The sequence below is a fragment of the Cryptomeria japonica genome, chromosome 9, assembly GCF_030272615.1.
Source record: "Cryptomeria japonica chromosome 9, Sugi_1.0, whole genome shotgun sequence".
In the NCBI taxonomy this organism is placed as follows: Eukaryota; Viridiplantae; Streptophyta; class Pinopsida; order Cupressales; family Cupressaceae; genus Cryptomeria; species Cryptomeria japonica.
In genome coordinates this window covers 276646968-276656634 of record NC_081413.1, presented here as the reverse complement: position 1 = coordinate 276656634, position 9667 = coordinate 276646968, and the positions used below count along the sequence as shown (strand labels likewise).

General features: G+C 34.9%; 1 protein-coding gene across 4 annotated transcripts; it reads right to left on the bottom strand.

The window, feature by feature from the left end:
• Positions 1-232: 232 nt before the first annotated feature.
• Positions 233-7331, bottom strand: LOC131033005 (probable E3 ubiquitin-protein ligase RHY1A). 4 transcript variants are annotated; one of them, XM_057964112.2, is made up of 4 exons: positions 7051-7331; positions 6622-6716; positions 1026-1153; positions 233-853 (listed from the first exon to the last, which is right to left on the bottom strand). In XM_057964112.2, exons 2-4 carry the CDS (start codon positions 6706-6708, stop codon positions 457-459), a joined length of 612 nt encoding a protein of 203 aa, XP_057820095.1. In that variant the 5' UTR covers positions 6709-6716; positions 7051-7331; the 3' UTR covers positions 233-456. The 4 variants fall into 4 exon arrangements, with proteins under 4 accessions (XP_057820095.1, XP_057820093.1, XP_057820094.1 ...); XM_057964110.2 differs by having other exon boundaries at positions 6622-6726; positions 7051-7330; XM_057964111.2 differs by having other exon boundaries at positions 6622-6726; positions 6921-7054.
• Between the last annotated feature and the right edge of the window lie 2336 nt (positions 7332-9667).

Below are 9667 nucleotides of genomic sequence, written 5' to 3'. Positions count from 1 at the left end.
GTATCCAATATTTGGCACTTCAAACTATTGCCTTCTTAGTGCTTGTACTTGTCTCTTCTTTCTTCTCAGCCTTGCAGCTTTTTCCCATCTAATACATTTCTTTGTGTGGAAAAAAATATTATATGAAACCATCAAATTGGTTCGATAAAAAAAATTAATATAATTTCTTGACAAAAGGAAATATTTTTAATTTGCAACCCAGAGGGGATATCACACATTGAATTCTCCTCAGTTGAAATAATGTTGAAAATTTTGCTATTGACTTGCAAAGCACTGCACTTTTCCATAATACATATTCATAGTGGGCAGATACCTACCATGGACTATAGGAGACAAAATAAAAATCCTCAAAAACAATTCTAAAACCAAAGAGCTGATGACTTGATTACTTATTCTATACATTGTGTTTCCAATATGGTCTTCAAAAGAATCTGTAAGGATTTCCAGTAACTTTAATCAGGATGGTTTGTTTAAAACTTTAGTCCTGCAGTATGGGCAGTGATTGTTCTTCTCCAGCCATGGAATTAGGCAATTTGGATGAAACTTATGCCGACAAGGAAGATGTATGATGACCTGATTAAGTTGAAAGCAATCCAAGCATATAGGGCAATCAACTTGCTCTGAAGTTCTTGGCAGTAGCTTCAACAAGGGGTTTTCTTTTGTCCTTGTTGGGGTATATATCTCTCTCTTGAGATTATCAATGAAGCCTTTACTTAAGCCTACCAGCTCTCTCGGTTGGCTTGTATCAATGTTTGTACTAGCATGCCAATTTCTTTCATTAATGCCACTGCGCTCTTCAATGTGGGAATTTCGATAACCTGATTGTACGCGCCTTTGTGTAATATAATCAAGCCTGCACGTGAAAGAGAAAATACACCTTTTTATTTTCTGTATCCATCTCTAGTGAATACGAATTGAACTTCAAGCTAACATAAAATATTACAATCTAGTCTTCAAAACTTTTGAAATAAAGCAACCTCATAAAATACAGGCATCAATTTAATACTGGCAATAATTATACAAACCTCTTGTTTACTGGTGATGATGATGATGCCCTTAATCTCTCTTCTAGTCGCTCTCGTGCTTCAAGTGCAACTTCATTAAGTTTGTTGTCATCCCTATTCTCTGCTCGGAACTCTGATATAGGTCTTGTCTGTTACAACAAATAAAACCACTGCTCTTAAAATACTTATAGGCTAATTAAGGGCTGGGCTTGTATACCACAAAACTGACACATTCACGTTCATTTAAGAACCAAACACACTGTATCAATTCAATCAGGTGCATTTTCTGACATAGTGCAAAATAATAGTAAGTATTTAAAAATATGTATTTCAAACTTTGCATTGTCATAGCCTTTTCAGTTCTGCTTAAAACATACCATGCAAACTAAGTTTTTAATTACAAATAAGATTCAATTTAAATGAAGCGAAGATCCATGATAGTATGGTATAGCATAATATGCATCAACTACATATGATAGCATATAATTTGAATTCTTTACAAAAGATAACAAAGATAATCACTAGAAACTGGGATCAGTACAATAGTAAACTTGGGTTCAGACTTTTGAGAATATAGAACAGTAAAAGACAATGTTTGACATGAGTGCACATGCAAAAGATTCCACGGTGTTATTTGTGATAAAAAAATAACAGATCAAACTGCCAAACTTGTAATGCTAAATTCTAGAATAGGCGATGTGTTGTATGGCTAATGAGATATACTAAATGCATATTGTGATCCTAGAAATCAGATATCAAAATATAGAAACATTAGCACCAAATCTGATATGAAATTCCTTTGGGGTTCAAGTCCAATGCATTCTTAAAAGGAAGTGACATTAAGTGGAACCAAAAGATGAAACACAGAAAAGGGAAGATAGTTAATCCAACCTAGCTTTTCTGGCAGAGTAACGTGTAAAAGATCTACCCCTGCTTTTGCCCCACTCCTACTCTTTTCTGAGGTAAAAGCAGAATCGAAATAAAAAGCCTTATTAGTTTCAAGTTCAAAATGTATCCTTTTACCACTATCTCATATCTTTCATACAATGAAGTTAATTTATAATAAAACTAAAGCATCTCCACAAATGCAGCACGTTCAAAATCAGCTAAAGCTAAAGAAAGGATAAAAGCAACTTTTTTTTTTTGACTTAAAAGCGTTTTATTTCTCTGTTTATTATAATCAATTCTATTTCCAGTCTAATTTTTTAATGAATATTTCCAACACCAGGAACCCTTGGCTTTCTTTTATTGGTAAGATTTTAGCCCAGCCCATGCCATTGGAAGCAACAAGGGGGACCTCCTCCCCTTTATTTTATCATAGAAATCACAAGACACCACTAGAATCTATGAGTAAAACTCAGCTTGGCCCCCAATCACGCTTGAGAAGTCAACCACACACTTAGAGGCCGTGACAACACAAAAATGGCCAACCACACTTGAGAGGCAGTGACACAATTGAGCAGCTCACCACACTCTACAAGGCAGCAATTACACTAGTATGGCCAACCACACCCTTAGATGCAGCAAACACACCACTTCAGTTACTATTTAGATATCAACTTAGACGTACTACATTAGAAGTCTGAAGCCATAAAGGAATGCCAAGAGTAACCACTTAGAAATCCACCTGTAGAAGTCTCTTTGGAGCTTTGAACTTGGGTCTCCACAAGAGAAACCCAACAATTTCACCATTTGATCACAACTTCATTGAGAGGAACCCATGTTAAATCTATAAAAAATAAAACAAATGCTTGAAATTGCATGCATAAAATTATGAATAGAGGAGTCTGGGATTGCTGAAACAGCAGCCAACTGCACAGAATGCAGAGAAAAATCCACAAACATGCAAGAAATAAAAATAAGAATCCTCACTTTCAAACTGCAAAAAGAATATTCCAAAATTTATTTTTTATGTCTCATAAAACAGAATTAGAAAGCTGTATTTATAAAATTCTTCTAACAAATTCAACTAACACTTATCCTAAACTAACTTCTACAGTACAAAGAGGTATCCCATTATGCTGGAGCGGTTCTACCTATCCCATCTACTTAATAACTTTCTAGAATAATTCCAGTCTTTCTCTTAGTTTCAGGGATGAGGGGACACAGTAATGTGGGAATGGGTTTCCGGACAGCAAAGCTTTTTCTGAGTTTTGGATACAGCAGCAGGGTGGCTAATAAGATAATATATAATAATTAATATATTTTTTTTTTTGAAAAAACAGTAAAAGCAGTTCAAAGTTATTATTTATGTAAACAATATGAGTAAATGAAGCTCAAATATATATTAAGTTTGACAATTTGACAATCAATTGTTCTAATGATCAATGTCAAACTCCAAAACCTTCCTATATATCTTTGTCAAACTCATGTGGCCCTTATGTCCACTTATGTCGGATCAATGTGGCTTCCTTTCTACTATGCATCTTCTTAATGGCCTTAAAGAAGCCCTTCTTCATCTCCATATCATCTATGGTGAGAAGTCTACCAAACCTGTACATATACCACTTCAAGTTTAGTGCATGGGTGGATAAGTGCAAAGGAGCATTGAGCTTCTTCCACCATTGTTGAACGATGGGCAAGATGTGCTCATCATAGAATGTAAGGTGGGATCTTGCTATCAAACAACATCATTTCATCGAGCATGCTATCAATTCATCCATATATCTCCCCAAGGCTAGGAGTGTACTTAGAGTCCCATATTTAATCAATGTGAAAATTGGAGATATGACAAAGATTGTGTATTTGGCATCTTAACAGAAGGGGTCACTTTTCAGCACTTCCTTTGCTCTAAACACCTACTTTGTCTAACTTGGCCCAATGTAAATGTGGTGATTACAATAAACATCTGCCTATCTCTTGCATTGGTTACAATTTGTTTGATTCATGACATGCACACAAGGGATCAATAAATGTGCTTGTAGGGAGTTTCAACCAACATTGTGACTACCCTACACAAAACCACCAAAATTATCACAAATTGTACAATAGAGCCAATCTCCTCAAAGACATGTATAAGGTTTTGATATTGGAACTCTAGATCCTCGTTATTCCTCAAACAATCAATTGCTCCAAGGAAGTAAAGCCCCTCAGTACATGTGACCATAATATTGATGAGTGGGCAGTGTCTAATGTCCATCCATCATTCCATGATAATACTACACCTATATGGTCTTCAATTCCTCCATTAGTACATTTGTCTTGTAATTGTTCGTATCCAAGATAGTATTTCACATGAAGGAAAGGTGAAAAGCTAAACGAAATATTCCTCGTTACAAAATTGAATATCCATTTGTATGGATAAAAGCCATGCCTTTTCAAAAAAACACATTTCAAATCTTTTTGTCGTTAATATTATAGGGCCTGCATACCTTTTATTGCAGCATATTCCATGTGTACAGATACAGGCCGGGCCTTTATTTTAAAAACTCGTTTTAAATCTTTTGTCTTGAATATTATAGGCCTGTGTACCTTTTATTTCAGCAAATATACTATATTTTGTGAGATTTGGAAAATAAGAATTTGAAGTGTTGATTGAAGAGAACGAACGGTCCCAATGGATTTTGAAGGGCCTTTCTAAGGCTTAATTCTCAATGGCCCAAATTTGTTTGTAATGTAGATAAATAAGCAAAGGATCTCTATTACAATTTACACGACTCTTGCTTCCATTGTAAATTTCCTTGCCTGGGTATTTTTTTTGTATTCAGCAGCAGGCCTTCTGATCATTGAAGAACTTTGCTGCTGTGTATATTTAAAAGCATTTAATAAAAGACTGTGTGAACTCTGCTACCGTGTATATTTAGAAGCAGTTCATTAAAGATTGTGTGGCTGTTTTCATTCATTCTGTCCTCAATCTTGATTTTTATATGTACAGTTTAATTTCATTGCAATGTTGAATTTATTGCTTCCAGCATAAGTAATTTGCTGTTGAATATTCAGATTTACAATTGCATTCAATTCTACTACATAGCCCTTATACATTTGAATTTATTGTATTTTTTAATTTTTCACAAACCCTTTTCACCCCAAGCATTAGGAGATAGAATTAGAATAAAAGAAATAACCTAATTCAGAGGTTGCTCTAAGCCTGAAACACTTACTGCTTCCCATTGTCAGTGCCAGACTATTGATGGAGCAAGGAAATGGTCAGAAGTGTGGACACAACTATGGCTGGAAATTTGAGGGAAATGTTTTTGCCTTTAGGCATTTCAGCATTTAGGCCCTAACTTAATCTTCTCCTTTCCCAGCATTGTTCTCAATTTCTATGGCAGCACGGAGTTTCATCTAGACACAGCAATTTTGACTCTACAGGAATCATCATTTCCAACAAAATCAATTAACACTTATTCTAAACTAACTTCTACATTACAGGAGGTATCTCAATATGCACTAGTAGTCCCAACTCCATCCATAACACCTCCTTAAATAACCTTTTAGAATAAATTCTTTCATTTTCTGACTTTGAAGGTAGAATAATGCTACTTTTGTATTCTGCATGGACGATTGGTAATACTAAACAGCATGTATTTCTGTTTCTTTAATTAAATGCTCCTGCATCATATAATGAACAGGTTATTGTATGTTTTTGCAATAACAACCTAAAAGGCTCGCTATAATGGGCGAGTAGCTCCCATCAAATGGAATGAGCTCATGTGGTTAAGCATATGGACTTTCAAAGTATAGATCCAAGTTCAAACCCCTGGGTAAAATTCTGCAATCTAAATTGCTTGATGCTGTGTGCACCAGGGCGCAGGAGCTAGCGCTGTTCGAACTTACAAAATCCAATGAAGAAGAGGAACTGGGTAGTGTCTAGGTGGTGCAAGTGCAGCGGATATATAAATAAATGAAATGAGCAACTACCTCGGTGGTGATTGTGCAGGTGCAGAGTATACAAGACATCAGGCACAACTACTGGGCGAATTTAGGAAATCAAATTGAAAAACAAAAAAAAAACGACCGGTTATCTGAGCTTTTCAACAAACTCAATCTGTAGACAAAAAATCCCAGAGTTTTGCAAAAAACAGATTTTGAAAGAAGAGAAATGGGCAAGTGTCGACGGTGCAAGTATGGTGAAAAGAAAAAGGAAAAAAATGGGCAAGTGTCTCGGTTATGCAAGTGCGTGTACAAACAGAGGCAGGTGCAAGTGCAGTGCCATAAATACAAAACCAAATGTTTAGAAAAAGAAATCGGCATGTGTCTTGATCTGTATCCTAGCTTATCCGAAAAATTCAATTTATAGGCAAACAATCCCATATTTAGTTACATAACCAGATTCCTGGCCCTGTATCATTGGTTATCCAAATATTTAAATTGCAGACAATCAATTCCAAATTTAATTACACACCCATATCCCAATCATTCAAGACAAATAATTCAAAATTGCAGAGATTCAGATTGCGGCCTTGCAGTAAACCTACATGACAAGGCCCTTTGTTTCTCCCTTTATTTCTTGATTACATAAAATCCTGAGCAGCATTCAGTTCACCGAACTGCAGGGAGGAATTAAATTTCTCCCCAAACTATATTTTTTCCAAATACCACAAATTCAAATTTTCTGAGTAGGGCCTATTTAACAAGAACCCCTAATGGATGTGATTTAATGGAAAAGTGTGCATACCGCTTGTTTGATCAAAGATCCTCCGCTTCCTCCTTGATGAAACCTCCTTCTGCGTGCAAACTCCACTCCAGGTAGCATGCCAGCCATCACAAGATCTTCACACTCCTGCCATTAACAACATCAGTCCCTCTAAATCTGTAACAGTTATCATCAAGACACAATATATTTCTCTCAAATTAAACTGTCTATGGAAGCTTAAAACCAGTACTCAATCATCCATTTCATTCAGATCATAACAGGCCATAATTAAACAACAAATTGTCTTAATGCGTGATTATAAATCCTACATCCTAACATACCAATAGTCGTATGAGAGAACAAGATAAAAATCTGAACAGATTGAACAAGAAGATTCAAAAATGAAAACCAGTATATAGAGGGGTGTTATTTGGGTTGGGCGTAGGGAAGGTGGGCTACCAGGAAGTATACCTGTCTTCCCTGCCCATTACAAATAAATAATGATGACTGTGGGTCCCTCCATTTCTGGTGCTGCTTCCAGGATAATGTATCGAAGCTTCATGGCTGAGTCAAAAGAACTGATTTTCAACATAGGAAGTTTCTGAGGAAGAATCAAAGAGGGTGACTCCAATTATGGAAATATAATATCTTTGTTTGAAACATGGATTAGGTCGTGGGGTTTAAAAAATTCGTTATGTGGTGTCCCTGAATCGCAGAATAGTGTCCGGAATCCCGGCTTATGTGCCAGAGTAATCAACTGTGGTTTTCGTTTCGGTGGGCTCTTTTTTAATTCTATTTACAATTGGTATTTTTAATTCTATTTATAATTGGTATTTGGAAAACGCCATATAAATTAATGTTAAACATTATACCATGCAGATTTTTTGAATTTTTTATATACTCCTTTTCAAATTGGTAGAAATTTAAAAATCTAGAGAAAAACTTTTGCTAAGGGGATGGCATTAGTTTTATGAATATTTTAATATAATGGACAACTATGATATGATTGAGATACTTAATATATCTATTTTAAAAAGGTGAAAATATATGTTTTAGATTTGATATTTTTAAATAGATGTATTAAATATTTTAATAATTTTTAAATACATATTTTTTATTACTTTAATTTATATAATTTTAAAAAGTGTTAGACATTCAAATCAAATGGAATCATACTCACTCCTTCCCTATGCAATAAAATCTCCTCTAAATCTTTGTGGTGAAGAGTCTTCAATTAGGAATTGCTTGGATGTGCAACTAAAAAAAGTGTCTTCTTTTATTTTTGTCTATATTTCATCTTCCAAATGAATCCATTTTCTACTCTGTGAGGATGATGGTATTTTAGGTTTTAAAAGGTAAATCAATTTGTTGGAAAAAGGTCATAGTTTTAGACAGTCTTATTCATTTTATTTATTTTTTATTTTTAAAATGGTTTATCATATGTTTGCAATTTTTAAGGAGTATTAGGTAATCAACTTTTACAATATTCTTTGTAGTCAAAGTCAATAGACATTATTTGAATGAGTAAATATTTTAAAATTTTATTGTAAAATTCAATGAGAAATTTGGACAAAATTTCATTAGAAAATTCAATGAGAAATTAGGTTTAGACAAAACTTCATTGAAATTTCAATGAGAAATTAGATTTAGGCAAAACTTCATTAAAAAATGGTTGTGATTGACTAACACGTCGCTATCGCGTTGTATGCAAGGTCTGTTTTGGAGCCAGAATAACTTCGACCTCAGAAAAAAAGATGTATGAAAAATAAATACACCTTTTATTTTAACTTTTTGTTTTAAATTTTAATTCATGCGAAGTTATCCATATAAACAAATTATAGAAAATTTGATTATGAACTATATAAATTTTTCCACTAATTTTTTTGCCTTTTACATTTCCCAATATTACATAGTATCATGTCAAGCAATATTAGCAGAGACAAAGCCAGATTACATCCTATCAACCTTATGCCATTAAAAAAAAATGTGGCACCCCTTTCCCCAAAATGGTGACCACAAGACTTCACACTATACCATATACCCCACCCAACTATGCTAGAAGAATATAACAAAATATGCTAATATAATTAAAACCATGAATACAATTTGTTGCTATTGCCATTAACTTGTGAATTTCTATTTCTTGACCTCAGCCTTGGCTTGAAACGGATACTCGACACTGCACTGCTCATCAGCAACAGCCTCCACCTTGAGACTACTTTCCTTTCTCTACATTCCTCCTCGCCATCACTCTCCAGTCCTTCAATCCTCATGTAGTTCTTAATCCAATCCCCTCCTTCATTCATGGTGATTCCTAGTAGTTTTTTCACAAATACCAAATTTCTAGTGACACTTTCCTTGCAATTTTCCAAGGCTTTTGGCTCAATTGTGGTTAGAATTGACATCTTGGGAACCTCCATCCCTCTGTGCCACACCAGAAAATGGTCCTGTGGGAGAGGACCCCTCAGATTTTCATCCACATTGGCCAATACTATCTCAAGTTCCCCCAAAAAGGAATCTTGAAATAGTTTCCAACATAAAATCTTGGCCCCATTCTTCGGCTCCCCCAAACTTATCACCACTACCAAAAACATGTAGAGACATCTGTGTTAACTCGATGTCTGTGATCAGACTTGGGAAAATCTTCCCCCAAAAGTGCCTTCTCCGCATATATGATCAACCCATGCCAGTATTAAAAAGTGGCCTTAAGCCTTTTTTCCATCACCTCTCCCAAAAACGACATCTACCTTTTGTCTAAGACAAGTCTAATAAGTGTATCCATTTTCTGCCACTGCTCTTCACAACTAAATTTGGAAAGTTGAGTCACCATGAGCCATCATGAAGGATAAATAAATAGTTTAAACATGTTCGTAAAGAATCGCACCACCGAACGTACATTATCATGACATCATACCATCTTTTCCAAAAATCCATCATATCTTTAGATATTTGCTTTGAATTCCAAGGCATAGGAAATCATGTGACTTGTATAATCATCCTTTCATAGTTGGTCTATCATCCTATATCATCACCAAATAAAGCCACATATCCACAAACTCACAAGTATCTCCCTGTTATTAGTTGTCAT

Excerpts from the sequence above, each read along its gene's own strand:
- LOC131033005 (XM_057964112.2), bottom strand. The coding sequence starts at position 6,708 with ATGGCTGGCATGCTACCTGGAGTGGAGTTTGCACGCAGAAGGAGGTTT. Across the intron at positions 1,154-6,621 it reads GATCTTTGATCAAACAAGCG|ACAAGACCTATATCAGAGTT; the intron begins GTATGCACACTT and ends TTGTTGTAACAG. Across the intron at positions 854-1,025 it reads TCATCACCAGTAAACAAGAG|GCTTGATTATATTACACAAA; the intron begins GTTTGTATAATT and ends TTTCACGTGCAG.